Below are 17,541 nucleotides of genomic sequence, written 5' to 3' on the forward strand. Positions count from 1 at the left end.
GCCTTAATTGGTGAAAATTGCAGCAGAAAAGGCGTATGTTATTAGAAACATTATTTCATTTCATAAATCTTAGCAAAAATGCCAAAGCTTGTAAGAAAAGATTTTGAAAAGTGTTTTTTCAACATTACGATAAGATTTATAAATGATCATTGCCTAGATCTTAGGAAAAGTAAATAGTTCCGCTGAAGATCAGTTTTCGGCTAGTTTCTCCCTATTAGGATTTTGATTTGAAAAGCTCCTGGCGCCAACTAGCTCATCATTCCCTAAGCTTCGCTTCGCTATTATGTAACGATACCAATAACTAAATTTCGACTTTTTTCGTAAATCATTTAATTTTCAATTATTAATTCATTAATATTTTTCATGAAGAGTTTTGTATCTCAGTTAGTTTAAATTTAATTTCCAATATATCGGATCAATTCCATTCTTATTGAAGGAGAGTGTTTTGAACTTTTGAAAATGTTATCCAAAGGGGGGAAATTGAAGAAAATTCAGATGATCTAAAGAGTATATTCTCTGACAAAAATGCCTAGTTTAAATCGTTCACCCGTAGATCCTTTTTTAAGAACTGCAAATCTCTTTTCTTAATAAAATTAGGAAAATTTTCGCTACGAAAATCTTTAATTCTATGCTTATACATTTGCTAAAAGAAATTCTTAAAAAAAATAATTTTAATTTCAACTCTAATAAGTCTTTTTTAAATTTTTACTTTAATAATGATAAGAATTTTTTTTTAATATGAAAAGTTGTTTTCCATATATTTGTTCCTCAAATTTTAAAACTCAATAAATCTAGTACATTTCAACCATCGCACACAGGAGTACGTAGAAGAAAAAGTTCGCCAAAAGTATTTTTTAGTTTTGAAATCAATAAAAAAGTTTATTTTGACTTATCAAACGTTTTATAGATCATTTAAATATTTTTTACCGTTTTTGTAATTTGTCATAATTTTCTCTTAGAAATTTTCTAACAGTTATATGACATGATAGATAATTCAGGTTAGATAAGTTGATCTTGTAATGGGGGTCTGTGGTTTGCTGGTAAAGAATGAACTTGTACACAACAGGGGTTTGAGTAGTTAAGGTTACTCAGTCCTTTGTAACGTGAAGACAGGCAGGCTACCCTGTAAGTGTAAGTTGTAAAATTCAAAAAAAAACTTAGATTTTTTTTATTTGTTGGCGCGAGTTTTTTCTTTTGCACATGATTATTGAAGTTATTATAAGTTATTATGAATATTTTGCCGGGACTTGCTGGGAACATAAACAAAAACACTAATTTGTAAAAAAAAATCAACGTTTAAAACAAAAAATAAATAGAAGAATTTTCAAAGCACTGCGTACTGTCTCTACAGTCATCAAATTTTGTCTATTATACATAAAATTATTAAACACCCTTCCGTTGAAGTTTTCCATTTCAAATTTTCATTTTAAGTCACTTAAGAAAGTTTTATTCATTGATATGACGTAGTCGCGCTGATTCAACGATTTGTAGAAAAATTCTATCTCATAAAAATAGTAAAGTTTCGACAGCTGCTACAGCTTATAAACAAATCAGATGTCAAAAAACTGACCGGTACTTGGTGCTAAATTTATTCAAGAATCAAATAAACATTGACATAAAAGTAACCAATAAAATTTAAATTTTGAGTTTTTGCCAGGTTTTTGGGTGAAATACTCCTGTGTGCATCGGGTCCTTTTTCACTCGAAAGAAAACAAAACACGAATTGAACACCATAGCAACTTAGGGGAGAATGAGGATACTTGATCCCTGGGGATAACTGATTCCTTAGCTATATCTCCAAACTGGAATGTCGTACAAAGATCAAATGTTCTATAAAAATGTGTCAAATGGAACAAAACAGCTATGGTTGAAGCTCAAAAATTTTTAACAAAATAAGTTTTTGGGTTATTGAACTTTGTTTGAAAATTTCACAAAATGTGACTTTAAGATCTTTTTTTATCATTTTAAAATGTTCCTAACATGGAAATATTATAACAAAAATATTTATTCCAATACATCAATCTTTCGAGTGTAAAATAAACTTTAAAATACAATATTTTCAAAGCGATGGAAAACTCTCAACTTTTTTCAGAAAAAGTTTTCTAAAATGTTGATTTTGGGTACAATTGATCCCTAATATATGGGTACAAATGATCCCGGTATATTCTTCTTCTCAATGGATCGTGCTCATTGCTGATAACGAGATTACTTATATTTATCCAATAGCTAATATTCATCCATCAATTATCTGAAGGAAAGGGCTAAAATGATTGATTTTCTCTTGTTTATAAAAAAATGCGCCCGTTAGTATGCAATGTCATAAGGGTTGAGAATAAGCTATAGATTTTTTTTTCAGACAATTATAGATTGTGAAATGAGAACAAACATGACCAAAATAGTCAATTGACTATCTATCTTGGGGTTTGTTTGATTTTTTCCATGGATTAGGGCTTCCTGAATAAAGGATCAAGTCTCCCTTAACTTCAAAAATATCGCATTTTTTTTACTCCCTAGAACATGCTTCTAGTTCATCTCCGGGTTCAAGTATCGTTCTAATTTTAGGAGCATAGAAACTTGAAGTTACACGCTGTCAGAAAATGTAAAAGAGTGCGAGTTGCTAAATTTTTCCAAAAAGATATGGTGATAATAAGAAAAGGGGATCAAGTAACCCCACTCTCCCCTATACTTTTGCACGGAGAAAAAATGAAGCAGGCTGTAAATGCTTGGTAGAGCAAATGTGTGATTGTTCGCTGTGGTGGATTAGTTATTAGGTTCAAATTCATTTTAATTGTTCAAGAGAGCCGCTTTTTGAACTTATAGAATCAAAATAAGAAAAAAATGAAGAACAAAAATATTGGATAATCAAAATCTAATCTTTGAAGTTTTTTCTGGCAGTACAAAGACTACGAACGAAGCGCTTCAGAACCTTAAGAACAGCCGTTGCACAATTCAATTAAAACTGATCAACGCATGGGGAACAATTTAATTGTTGGCCACCATCGCGTATCGTTCGTTTTCCTACCACCAGTGAAGCTTCACAGATGGACTGCACCCGAGAATGATGAAAAATGTTGCCAATCTGTCGCTTTCTATAGGTACCAACGTACAATTTGAAGAAAGTAGATGTGACAGAGTGATTCCTCGTGCCAAAAATGATGGAAGTAACGTCTATACCTAAGTCATTCGTTTGATTTCACTTTTGTTGCCGAGTTGTCTGCCTGATTGTCTACTGCCGACAGTACACCTACTACTTAAGCTAAATGAGTTTGTATGAGTGGGTTTTTGTTAGTAGAAATATTAACTTTTTATAGCGGAAATCTATTTAAAAGACATCGGGCATTCATATATGGTTGAGCAAAGTTCTCGAATAAAAATAAATTGAATATATTCATGTAGCATGCACTAGCTCTGATACTTTGTATACTTGTTATAAGCACTAAAACATTCGAAAATGTTTTTTTTTAAATTGACCATAAATCTTATGGCTATAGTTTTCATACACTTATTCAAGCTTATCCTGTTCCAAATTTAATCAACATACAAATATCGACTTTGGCGGATTGTCAATAGTATATTTTTCAGTTTTTTTGCTATCAACTTCTGACTCACTCGGCATATTTTGCATAACAAGAAGCAGAAAATGTCCTGCGAAAGCTTCTCTAACGTCAAAACACATCCATAGGTCTCAACTTGTCTCGATATTTTGCTCTCATAATCATGGGCATTATTCGTTCCCCGATAGACGTCCTGATATATGATACCTTCAGGGGCCATCAATCATATCACACGAAGCAACAGGGTCGACCACATGATGACGACGACGGCTTTGCCGGTGATAAGTATGCCATCGATGGGGCCACTTGGAGATTCATTTGGATGATAATTTAATATGCTGCTAATCGCCTGCTATCGGGCCTGGCAACCCAAGTGCAATAATAATGGCACAACAATGATGCACGAGTATTGAGGAGGTATTGGGCGTTTTTCAATTTTGATTGGACAACTCAAGAGCGTTCAATAATAAAAGCGCGTTATCATACACTAGGTATAGGTATCTGTCACAACAGAACTCATTCAAGCATCACCATCTTATCAGTTGGATTTCCATTCCTTTGGAAGCCGTATCAAAATCGTTGAGTAAGTTACAGTGCATTCCACAGAAAAAAAGGTTGTTGTTGAAATAATTGTTCAATGCGTTCGATAATTTCAAGGATTATCTGTCGCCGATTGGGCACTTGTTTTTGATGGTTTATTTAGGGAATCCGGACTGTGAACCCTTGACTTAATTTTGGAGTAGCGAAATAGTATATTTGAAGCGTAAGATTATTTGTACAGAAATAAAATTGGGGAATCCTTAAATTTGATGATTTGCTTAAGCAATATTTTGCAGCTATCATATCAACAAAATTCACATTTTTCCGAGCTGCAAAGAGTTTAGGAATCAATTCTGACTAATTTGGGGGCGCTGATTCCAAATATCCTATAAATTGTTTTCTATCAGCATTTGTTTCTAAGAAAACTTTTACAAATAAGGTGAAGTTGTAAGTGTAAGAATAATTAATTATGAAAGAAACGAATTTTACAACCCATTAGACATATCTTCAAAATTGTATAATAAAACTTTTTTTTCAATTTAATATACAGTATCGTTCATAATTGTATATTAATTGGAAACGCGCGTAGATATATCAACTATCACACTATTGTCTCACGAAATTTGAGCTTTCAAAATTTGTGCGGCCTAAGATACAGTAATTCTACGAAAATCGGACTTTTTGGACTTTTGCCATTCAAACTTCAATATCTCAGAAACTATGAAATGCCTATAAGTGAAATTTTTGCAGAGTAATTGTTGAAATCTAAAGCTAGCATGCCTGATGTTTTTGAAAAGTTCTATTGATGGAATAAAAAGTTACGTGAGGTACAATATTTCAGGGTTGGACCGAAAAATGCAATTTCTATAGAATTTTCAATATCTTAATTTGTCTGTACGATATTAATTTGTCAAAGGCCGTGAAAGACAACAAAAAATTAATGAATAAAAATACTGAACTCTGTATAAAAAATTAAACAAGTTATTATTGAATTGGTTTTTGTTTCATTATTTTCCCATTTTATCAACACGAACAAATTTCAACAAAAATCGTTATTACAAAAATCAATCGGATGGAAATGGATGTAATCGTTAAAACCCCACATTTTCGCAGCAATACTTGGCAAGATTCATTCTAAAAATTTCCAAAATTTCCTGTATAAGTTCAATTAATTCTTCAAATTTGATTGATTCATAGTTTCCACGAAGCCCCACATTACTTGTATTATTCTAACGGGTGGCAACTGAAATTTGGGATTTTTTTCGAGGCCCCAATACTCAAAAATAAATGAGCTCAGAGAAAAAATGGCAAACCAGTGAAAATTATGGACGCCAAAGAGCTTCGTTCTCTTTCTCGTGCTTTCAACAACAACTAAACCAACAATTTACTGACCCAACGGAATGCCGCCAAAAAGTTCAATTTCTCTCACCAGTAGCGGAAAACTGTACAAGACGCACCAGTGGGGTAACATGGCGCATGCCATTATTTTTCAAAACTACGACAAATTATGGCTCAAATTGCGTTTTTCTTTATTTATGTTGTGGTAAACAAGCTTCTCTAGCTTAGGTAGACATATTAGCGAATTAAAGCGAATTCAATTCTTAGAAACAGAAGGATAAATCGAATCTGCATGAAACTTGTAATTTTTCATGATTAACTTTTAAGGTTTTATGGCAAACCAGACTGCACAGACTAATAAAATTTCAGCTTTTCTCGTTTCCAAACGTATGCCCCTTCGGATGACTATAATATTTTTTTTAATTTCGTTTAATTTTCACAAATTTTAACTAAAACAATCATATTCAAATTGGGGAAGAATACGCACCAGACCACGTGTTCTCGCTCAAATTTAGAATGCGGTTAACTTTAGAGAATAACTGGGTATCACAGCGAAATGATTATTTGCTGACTCCAAAATTACGAAAAGAATGCATAATTATATCAAATTTCTGCCTTTTAAAAGTTTAATTTAATATCAGTCAAGAAATTGAGTTTTGTTGCCTACTTGAAGGCGTTTTACCTATAAAGATATCAAAAAGTGTACATTAGACTGCCTCAAATGACCCGACTTTTGAAAAAGTTATACGCTGCAGGCTAAAATTGATCCTGGGCCTAGTACAAGATCTCATGCCAAATTTGGGCCAGATCGGACCACGGGAAGGGGTCGCTCAACGAGCCTGAAGTTTGTATGGGATTTTGAGACATTTTGTTCGAGAGGAACATGAAAAACCAGTTTTTCGTCAATAACTTTTGTCTCCTTCGACCGATTTCTTTCAAAAACGGGTTTTCTTAAAGCCTAAATTATGACAGGCATTTCATTCGAAGATTTTATTTCAATTAGAGTTAAGATAAAAAAGTTATTAAGCCTCAAAAATTGGCCAAATTTTATAAGGGTGATATTCATCAGTGTTCTAATGAGGCGACTAAATGTCCGACCAGAACACTCAATGTGAAATGCATGCCGTTTCGTCAAATAATGACCGATTTTAAACATTGTTGTTGTGCTCGATTGCAATTTTTGATGTTTTTCAAATATTTGAGTTTGGATGATATTCACTTGATAGTTCGGAAAGAAGTAAGGGCGGAAAAATGCTTGACAATTTAAAAAAAATTGCATAACCACAGGGGCTTAGGAACATGACTGGACGATTTTCGATGCCAATATTTAGAGTTGTATGGGAAATTAAAAAAATATTGGCATCGAAAATCGTCCAGTCATGTTCCTAAGGCCCTGTGGTTATGCAATTTTTTTTAAATTGTCAAGCATTTTTCCGCCCTTACTTCTTTCCGAACTATCAAGTGAATATCATCCAAACTCAAATATTTGAAAAACATCAAAAATTGCAATCGAGCACAACAACAATGTTTAAAATCGGTCATTATTTGACGAAACGGCAAACATTTCACATTGAGTGTTCTGGTCGGACATTTAGTCGCCTCATTAGAACACTGATGAATATCACCCTTAAAAAAGTTGGCCAATTTTTGAGGCTTAATAACTTTTTTATCTTAACTCTAATTGAAATAAAATCTTCGAATGAAATGCCTGTCATAATTTAGGCTTTAAGAAAACCCGTTTTTGAAAGAAATCGGTCGAAGGAAACAAAACTTATTGACGAAAAACTGGTTTTTCATGTTTCTCTCGAACAAAATGTCTCAAAATCCCATACAAACTTCAGGCTCGTTGAGCGACCCCTTCCCGTGGTCCGATCTGGCCCAAATTTGGCATGAGATCTTGTACTAGGCCCAGGATCAATTTTAGCCTGCAGCGTATAACTTTTTCAAAAGTCGGGTCATTTGGGGCAGTCTAGTGTACATGTTACTAAACATTTGATTTAACAATCATTTTGTTCCATATAATAACTATTCTATTTCTGACCACCCTTCCGGTGGCGTTCTACCCCACGGTGTGTTCTCTAGCTTGTTGAGTTTTAAACAAAAATATCATTAAAATTGAGTTTTGATCGTTATTTTACTTTCTCGTAATTTACGTCTGAAATCCCTGAATCGTCGCATACGTTCAATTCGGGTCTTACATGATTTTTAGCGCTGAAAATAGCGTTAGTGTTTAACTGGTACGTTATGTACAGTTTTCCCCTACATTGGCAAGACAGTGAAAAAAGTCGGAATAAGGTGTCTAAAAAGACAAGACACTCAGATTACACTGAGGATCAGATTTCGACTCTTAAATCCCAATGCCGCTGGATGATACAAAATTGTTCCGGAAAATGTTTTGTTTTGGACGACGAAAGTTATTTCCCTCGCACATCCCTGGAAACGATCGATACTATTCCAAGGATTCGATACAATCAAGATGAAACACAAACACAAACATCATGCGGATGAACAATACGTGTTTTGGTCGGATAAAGCGTCATCGCATTATGCCAAAAAACACAATCCTTCCTGAATACTGAATACCCATTCGATCCCAATCGTACCGAAGAACCACAGCCCGACAAATCTGCCTCAGTGTCGCCCAATCGAAGATTATTTCGGAACTTTAAGTTCGTTGGTGTGCAAAAATAATTGAAAAGCCAAGATCTGCAACCATCATGAGATATATTCACAAAATTCATGACACATATTCACAAAGTTGACGTGAAGACCGTACAACGCTCCTGTTCCGACACCAAACGGGAGCTTCGCCGAACAGCCGATTATGGATCAGTTTCAACTGTTCACTAATCTTTTCAACAATGTACTTTTAATTCCAGTAAATCAAATCTTCTTCTAGTACACTTGACTTTATTTCACAGCTTGAAAGAGAAATTCCCAAATTTTAGTTGCCACCCGTTATAATATTGTATTTTGCCAGATTATATGGTCTTAGTCTTGACAGTCGATTTTCTCAAAAAATTGAACATTATTGCTAAATGAAATAAATTTAGCATGGTATGTGATGTACCGTAATCCGGGGTAATATTGATCACTTTTTTTTCAAAGTTTTTCGATTTTTTTTTCTGTAAAGGGGAATGTGGCATGTTTCATATTTTAAAACCAGTTCTGGAATCCTATGAAAGTAAAACATGGTTACAGAAGTTTATTAGACTACATTAAATTTGATTTAAGAATCAATTTCTTATCTGTTTTGAATTTGATGCTTTGGGGTGACATTTATCAGTCTCTATTTTGACGGTTTTAACGAGTTTTCTTTATCATAAAGGATACAAAACACCTTCATAATATTTACAAATGCTATCAATTTTACCTTGCTTTACCTCTTTAAAAAAAAATATAATCGAAAGTAGAGCAATTATGGTGCATACATTCAGGGGCAAAAATTAAAATATTTGCTGAATAGTTCGAGCTAAAAAATACAAATAAAATTTTACCTTCACACATTCCTTTAGGCCCTCCCACTATTTCCATTTCTTCAAAATTAACCATTCGATAGGGTTCCTATCTATTTGTCCAATACGGGCTTAGTCTTGGAAAATGTACTTATTTTTTAAATATAAAAAAAATATCACTAAATGACTGTAAAAATAGCACTATAACTATGCATATACAAAGAAAAAAAGTAGTTCTTTCACATTTAGCAACCCTATTGCTTCTAAATACTTTTTGGTATCATCAGGAGAGCAGTTTGTTTGTGAGCCTTGGAAAAATAGATATTTTATGATTTTGAAGTTACATTTTTACTAACAGAAAACAGGTTTTTGTTTTGGAGAAAGACCCCCATATATTGATGTGGCTTCCTAAAAGACCGAATCGCCTAAAAGGCGACACTACAAAGTTCAAAATGTTTTGCTGACAGCTTTATTTAGGGTAAACCCAAAATAAGAAGTAAGACAGCAGAACCGAGAACGACATTCGATGGCTGCGATCACTCTATTCAAAACGACTAAAAGTAAAGTTTAAGCAAAGTTCTTGCCGGAGAAACTAAAATCGCGTCTATGACTTTATGAACTTGATTGATTGTTAGATTTTTGAAAATATTAATAAAAAAAAACCAACAGAGCCCAACTTTTAAAAGATTCTTTCCAGTTTCGTGGAAAGCTTAAGAAAAGTTTCTGTGAAATCATCATTCTCCAGTGCATCATACTTAAAGCACCATTCTGAATTAAAAATTTCATCATTTTCATGACACATTCTTTGTTCAGAAGAAATTGATCATGGTGTCAATTCATCACCGAAAGTTTTTTACTTTAGGAAAATTCTTAATCAACCAGTTTATACTTGTTAAATTAGTTTCACTGTTAAATTCCAAGAGCGCGATTTTAAGAATCCTTAAGTCTTTGTGGGGCAAATAACACAATTTCAGTGAACTTTTGTAACATTTGACCATATCGATGCATTAACCCTCTAGAACCCAATGTCTTTTTTTCGCTAAAAAATTGACAGAAGCTAAGTTTCTTTTATTACATACAACTTTTTTTACGTAAAACTTCTTAGATGATTAAATTTTATGAACAATTTTTACAAAAATTGCATAAGCACAGGGGCTAAGAAACTTGAATTTCAGTATTTTTTAGTTGTAATTTCTACATACTTCAACCAAGCTTTCTTAAATTTTGGAACATATTAACACTGATACATCGCTATATTTCATGAAGTTTTCTGTTAAAATTGGTCCACAAATAACTGCGATATTTCAACTTATATGAAAAGTAAATATTGTTAATATTTTTTTGAATTGTTGTCGTACTTTCCCAACCTCGCCATTAAGCGCGGTTTATGTTCCATCTTTCCTTCCTAACTTAGGATATTTTTTCTCACAAGCCAATCCAGGATGGTGGTAACTTTTTTACTTAACTGTTTATCACTCTTTTAGATCGAAAAACACATTGACCAAGGTTTTACGAGGCTATCAAATTGATCATTTTTTGAAAAATAGATCCTTTTACAGTTTTCTAATGTTTTTAGGCTTCTCTTTGAGGTTACTTTGTACAACTGGTAGTCTAACAGTTTTCAGTTACATGGTTTGATAGATTAACATATTTTTAAAAATTTAACGAAAAAATTGAAAACTCAATAATTCGATGCGGTTTTGATTGTACCCGTCTAAATGCAGGGTTGAGCACTAGAGGTTTAAGATACCCTATACCTAGTTCAAATGTTTCTATTTTTATGAAATTATGCGAATGAAAAAAGGTGCTCTTTTTGGACTGGAAACAAAAATTGCTTCTGGTACTTTATGTACCTTTTCCGATAGATTTTAGAGAAATCAATCATGGTCATGAAATTTATTCCAATTGCTGTACCACTCTGTGACATAATTCTCTCATTCCCGTTTTTTATATGCGTTAACCCTTACTAAGGGGCACCCCTCTGCTTTCCCCTGCTTTATCTTAAATTCAAACTCTTACCACTTTATCGGTCATTTTTTACCCGCAAGACACTTTATCGGAGTAACACTCAACAGCAGCAGCAGCTAGTTAATCACAATCTATTGATTGTAACAATATATTAATTCTAGGCACTAGGATCACACATGTTCCAGACAGCTTCGGAAATCGCGACTACTCAGCTCGGAACCGACTGGAAAACTGCGTTGTTCCCGATAACGCGACTTTTGCAACGGCCAGCCAGCCACCCTCCTCCAATGTATTTCGCCAATCAACTGAAGTGGCTGACGAGGATCGGCCTCAGCTCCCGAAAGAAACTTTGAGAAATTCCAGAGTAGGTTACTATTGCTGCTGCTGGTGGTGGACCAATTAAATTGTTCTCATTCGGGATGGGTAGTAGTATTCCATCCGCCGAAGTGTGTTTGAGGCTTCTGCTGTTGTTGTTTTCGCCTTTTCCTGTCAACCGTGTGTTTACATGTGTTTTCCTCCGCTTGATCTTTACAAACGATGGCCTATCAGCTCAACACTCCCTATAGTCCTACTACACACGAGAATGAATTGGACAGCTGATAGCACGCCAGTTAACAGTATACAACACAGTGAGTAATCAGCAAATTAACCAAGGCACGTTCGCGCCTCGTAGTATATCTGGGAAAGCCGATGAATTAACACATCAAGCCGATGAACGACGCTCTCAGGTTACGACAGAGGTCGTTTTGTGTTAAGATAACCGATCTTAGAACTTTAAAAGTTCAATTGAAAATTGAACTTTAAAATTTTTTCTTTCACAAACACACTAAAACACAACGTTTTGAATGTCATATCATTGATTTGTATTCAATTTTTTTACTATGCCAGAATATTTTTTGGCTAAGAAATTATTCTCTAAAATTTGGGAAATAAAATTCTAATTGAATAACTTAAGGTAACACATTTTGTCAGTGTTCTCTTAATTGACCATCGTAATGATAGCTGGGAATGTTTCGTGGTTTAGCTTACATTAGTCGAATTACTATAAACCATTCGCTTTACTCATTCGCGTGGGGTTTTATGATGGGTAGCAATTTGAATGGAATAGCTGGGAGGAAATCATGGCTCATTGACAAAGATATTAATTGATTTATTTTTATTCCGCAAATGGCCTACTCTTCTTTTTAAATGTTTCGTTTTGGCTTGGAATGAATCCAATGTACAACAGCATCGTTACAAAGTATTGATATGACCATATTTGATTTTTTTAATGAAGACCGAAAATGGTCTTATGAAAGACTTTCATTTAAAATAATTGTAGCCCAACTCCGTCAAAAAAGTTTTCAATAAAACTTCATCGAACGTTCTTCCAAAGCTAACCTCAAGATCTACAGTTCAAGATAAATGGGAAACTGAATGTTCCGGGAAAATCTAAACGGTTTATCTTAATTATCAAACAACAACATGAAAAATTGAAATTTCCTAACTTCATCAAATTGCAAACGCTGGAGAAAATCATACATTGGGTATTAGAGATTGTTGAAAATATTTTACATTGTAAAGTTTCTTTTGTCAGTATTTTGAAAGTTCAAATGGTGTCATTCGAAAAGCAACGATGCAATAACTTTTTCAACGGGACGTTGGAAAACAACTTAAAATTGTGCAGGTTTGTGATTAAAATTCACTTCGCCATTTAGAAAATCGAGAATAATAAAGGTTTGCATGGTTGTTCTATTATAAAACGGAACCTAGAAGCATTTGAGGCACTGTATGGGTCAATTCCATACAAAGTGGTGACAAAACTGTTTTCCAATGTTTTTGCATTTTTGAAATGGTATTTAATTAAGTTAACATATAATGGCTGAAACAAATATAAATTTCTTTCCTTCGAAATTTCCAAAAACCCCGAAGGGGAGTAAATAAAGTTTGAAGTGTTATATGTAAGTTTAAAAAAAAAATCAAATTTCCGAGAGATTACAAGACCAAAAAAACAAATTTTGGAAGATAAGAGTTCTTTCACCTTTGGTATTCTTGATATTTTTGAATTTTTAGATAAAAAATTAATTGACTTATAGGTTTTGTGCGATGAAACAGTATGCAGTTTTGTTGCATACAAGCTTTCGTACAATGTATCCCAATTTATTTGTTTTTCGCATTATTTTTTATTCTATCCGCCTCCCCACCAAGGTTGCCGAAATCACAGAGAAATCCGTAGTTTCACAGAATTTTGAGCAATTTTTCATCACAGAATCTGTGTCACAGAACACGAAATTTTGAAATTTTCACAGATTTCACATAATTTTTTTAATTTAGATCAAATTTTAGATCAAATTTAGATTTCTTACTTTGAATTAGAAAAGTATGATAAGATTGGTAATGGTAATTGATTTTGTCCAACTAAGTTGTGAAAAAGACTTAATTTATCATGAATTTTCTATAAATTCAAGGAAATAGCATCACAGAAATCCATCTCAGAATTTTTGGGTAACATCACAGAAAGTCAGAATTATTTTTCTCAAAAAACACACAATTTTTTTTCGGCAACCTTGCTCCCCACGCGATGTTCCAACTCCAAGTGACAAAAGAAGGATTTGAAATTTGTTCCAGCATAATGATATAATAAAAGTTTATAAAGGATAGAGATGTACCGAATATTGACGTTTTCAACTATTCGGCCAAACGAATATTCGGCCGAATATTCGGTCTGTTCTTGAGTTGAACAATTTACTTTTGTTCATATCTAGGCAAGGGTTATTTATAAATCTTGTCGAATTTTTGAAAAAAACCCTGTTTTCAAGATTCATCATTGCAAACTTTGTCATTTTTGCTTAAATTTATGAAATGAAATAATACTAGTATGTATATTGAAAAAATACGCCTTTTCTGCTGCAATACTCAATAATCTATGCTGACATAGGTTTTTAAAATTAAAATATGATCTTTAGTGTAACTATTTTTGATCTTAAGTGGGACTACTGGCTTCCAAAATCAATCGCTAGGTGCGCTGCCTTACGCTGTATGTTTCGCATGCAGTTTTTACCCCTGAATGTATGCAGCATCATTATGTTTTTCTTACATGTATCAGCTTTAGGGACAGAAAATATGTTAAATTGAGTTTGAATAGAAACAAAAATTACTGTGATTGGTGTCACAGCGTACCAGACCAGGCAGACACATGTGAACGGTAGAACAAATGTTTTTTTAATTTATTTCTTTCAGAGAGAAGACGGGAAGAAGGAGGAAGGCTTTAATACATGTTTTTTTGCATTATTCGAGAACTTATGAAAGCCAATAAAGGCAGAGGCATAAGGCGGCATCCATTTATTACGTAACGAAAACAATGCACCTTTTTTGATCCCCTCCCCCCGTATGTCACAAATCGTATCACTGTGACGTACTAGCCCCCCCCCCCCCCTCCCCCGCTTTAAAAATTGCGTAACGCTGATCAAAACACTCTCCCCCTTCTCATATTTTTGAGTGGTCTTTTTTTGATTTATTTTGTTGATAGCTTGTAATGCATAACAAGTTATGCAAAATATACTTTACTTAGTAAAATTAGTCAGAATTAATAAACCTTGAATTTTGTGAATCCATAATGTGGAATTGATTTCTTGAGTTGTAGTTCTATCTAATTATCTGTTTTTAAACGGTTATTTCATGGATATTCATAACAGATCTTCTCAAAATCTTTACCCGGACTTCCCCAGATATTTGATACAAAATTCTGAAAAAGTCTGGTCCGGCCAGGATGCCCAAGTTTTGTTAAAAAAAAGTTCGGATTTATTCACATTGTTTGCAAAATCAAACAAAAACTCAAACTGAATTTATATAATTTTTGATATTTACGGCTAAAAAAGATTTTTTGAGCAAGTTTTATAAAAAAAATATTTGAAAATAAGATTCAAAATCTCCTGATGTGTTTCGATGCAAAAATAATCTTTTTATTTTCTTTTTAATTTTGTTGAATAGTTTCATGGTTTTACCTAAATTGACCCGAATATTTTAGGTTGAAAATTCTGAAATTTAATGCCCGCCCAAGTAACCATTAAGCCGTAATAAATGGCCCTTGGTTGGCATTATAGTAGAATACAAAAAATGCCATAAAGAGCCTACCCAACAAACCAATAAGCACTGATATAAGCCGCGTAAGGACAGCATAAAAGCATTTCAGTGCCAATTGGCTGTTTAGAATTATTACATATGCCAATAAGCCTCGTGACGCTTAAAAGTCAAATGGGCCCTGTCAAAGCTCAGTTAGTTAAATATCTGGCCATTAACCGGCTTACGTATGACATTTTCGAAAAACGTAAACAATGTTGGGTAAAACTTCAAACAAAAAATTTAATGATCTCCAATTAAGTTTCCTTTTTGCGGTTCGGAAGCGAATTTCACCGGCGCGGCGACGAATGTTGTTCGAAATAGAAGTGAAAACGAGAAACCGCCAAATCTACGAAGTTGGACCACAGGATTTCTCTCGTAGATATGGATAATGTCGCCATGCATACCAAGTGGAAGAATCAGCGGAAATCTTCGAAGATTGGAGCCAGGAGTACGAACCATTGGATCTGCACCAGAAGAAATCCTGCACCGTATTTCCGAACGAAACCACCCGATCGGTCGTGTCGGGGTGGAGTCAATGTACAAGTGCCCCAAGCGGGGGAAGTTTTTTGCTTCTAGTGAAAAATTTGCTTTTGAAAAGATGTGTGAAAAAAATTGTCAAAGTAAAAAGAAATTCAAACAAAACCTTGTGAAAAACTATTAAAAACTGTTAAAATAAATATAAGATTTTCAAACTCAGCCGTTCTGTTTGTTTTAGTAAATATCACGAAATATCCTTTTTGTGCTATATCAGCGTAGTGATAATTGGGGAATTCATCGAATGGAATCCATAGTTTAAATATGTGAAATTTAGCTCCACTGATGCGTGGATGAGATGGTGCATCAAGCAAAGGCGCTGATAATAGCTAGGCCAAGAGTAGTCTAGAGTTCGATTCTTCGGTCATATTCCATTCGGCAAAAAATCAACAGCTGGAAAAGTGGCTAATGGAGATGGGAGAGAAAAAAAAGCCTTGGGTGGAAAAAGACAAAACATAAACAATATTTTTGATTTTTTTTTGTGCATTGGGTTGTATTGGTTGTACCCACTGGATTTTTTTGACACTTTTTGACAAGCAGTATACCAGCCGAATTGCAGGCCAAAACCGGCTTTTAATCTGCCCTTAAGAGGAATGCAAAGCTAATCGGTTCTGTTGGGCATATTCTATATTCAACTATAATGCCAAATAAAAGCCACTTCTTACGGCTTAATGGTTACTTGGGTAGTGTCTCTGTATTCCACTCAAGGGCTGTTTAAATGCCGGTTTTGGCCTGTAAATCGGCTTGTATAAGGCTTAGAAAGAAATGTCAAAATATTTTTCCTGTGGGTACAACCCACCGGAAAAAAATGAAAAAAGAAAAAAAAATATTTTTGTTTTGCTTTTCTCTTCCTGCAGTTAGTTGTTTTCCTTTCCTCTCCATCTCTTCATCCCTAGCTGGTGTTTTTTTTTGCAGGATTTAATTATGTATGTTGAGGGAACGGGGAATTGAACTCATAACATCTTCGGCTCAACATTTGTCGGCAACGATACTGCATGGTCCATCAAGCCAACGCATATATCGTGCAAAATTTGACTTATTTAAACAAATTGAAAATCATTACCATCACCCGGAATCATTTCAGCATGCACCATTTAGTTGTATTTAGCAAGCAGAGATTTTAAAATACTTAACAAATGAAACATTCAGATTCATGAAAGAAAATTTCACTTTCAATATTTATAAATTTCGTTTATTTACGATAAAGAGAAGAAAAAGCACTTTAACATCACATAATTTTTCTTATTCCACTTCACTTTTTTTCTCACTTTCCTGGGAGTTTATGTATGGTGGACAATCAATCGGAGGCGGCATTAGAGGATCTTTCCAGCGGAGAAATTTCATTTGGAGATCTGGATTGAAATATTTTCTTAGGTGGATGTCCCAACTTCCGCAGCTCTTCCTGGATATTGTCGAATGCATCGACAATAAATTTTGCTGCAAGAGAGTATAATTGAAGAATCATATACGGCTCTACATTGTTTAAAGTAGAATACTTACATTTAATTTTCTTTATTCAGTTTTGAAGATTATAATAAATTAATTTTTGTTGCCCTTCTCTATATCTTTCTTTTTCTGCTATAAAATGACGTTTATACACAGCAGCAGATGACGACATTGAAATTCAACCCACTCAGATAATTTCTACAGCTACAGGGCTTAAAAGCTTTAAAGTATTATTGCGTATCGATATAAGGCTAACTTTGAGGCTTCATTTCCAAAACAAACCAGTACCTATAAGCATTAGAAAACATTCTGTATGGCTTATGGGCACTCAAGTGCTATTATTCAATCATTATCCGGCTTATGACAGTGCCTAATGGTTTGTTGGGCGGATTTTGAGACAAAATAGCCTACACTCAGGCAAATTCTTATTATAATTTTCATAAGATGCATCTTATGAACCGCTTTTTAGAGTGTAAAATAATGTTTCATAAGAGTCTTATGAAATTCTTTCAATTTTCATACGATGTTCTTATGAAAAATAGAAGAAACGGCATTGTTAAAAAATAATGAAAACATTCATTCATAGCATCAGTTTTTTTATCATC

General features: G+C 33.8%; 1 protein-coding gene across 7 annotated transcripts in view; it reads right to left on the reverse strand.

The window, feature by feature from the left end:
• LOC129751075 (uncharacterized) overlaps positions 1-17,541 on the reverse strand; it is a 107,907-nt gene that overhangs the window by 37,046 nt on the left and 53,320 nt on the right. Inside the window, exon 1 of one of the 7 annotated variants that reach the window (XM_055746355.1) lies at positions 10,907-11,165. The exons of the other annotated variants lie outside the window; for them this stretch is intronic. Within the exon in view, the coding sequence (XP_055602330.1) occupies positions 10,907-10,921 (15 nt within the window). The 5' untranslated portion in view covers positions 10,922-11,165. Of the gene's footprint in view, positions 1-10,906; positions 11,166-17,541 lie in introns of those variants that run through there. 7 annotated transcript variants of the gene reach the window in all.

Source organism: Uranotaenia lowii, chromosome 3, assembly GCF_029784155.1.
Source record: "Uranotaenia lowii strain MFRU-FL chromosome 3, ASM2978415v1, whole genome shotgun sequence".
Lineage (NCBI taxonomy): Eukaryota > Metazoa > Arthropoda > Insecta > Diptera > Culicidae > Uranotaenia > Uranotaenia lowii.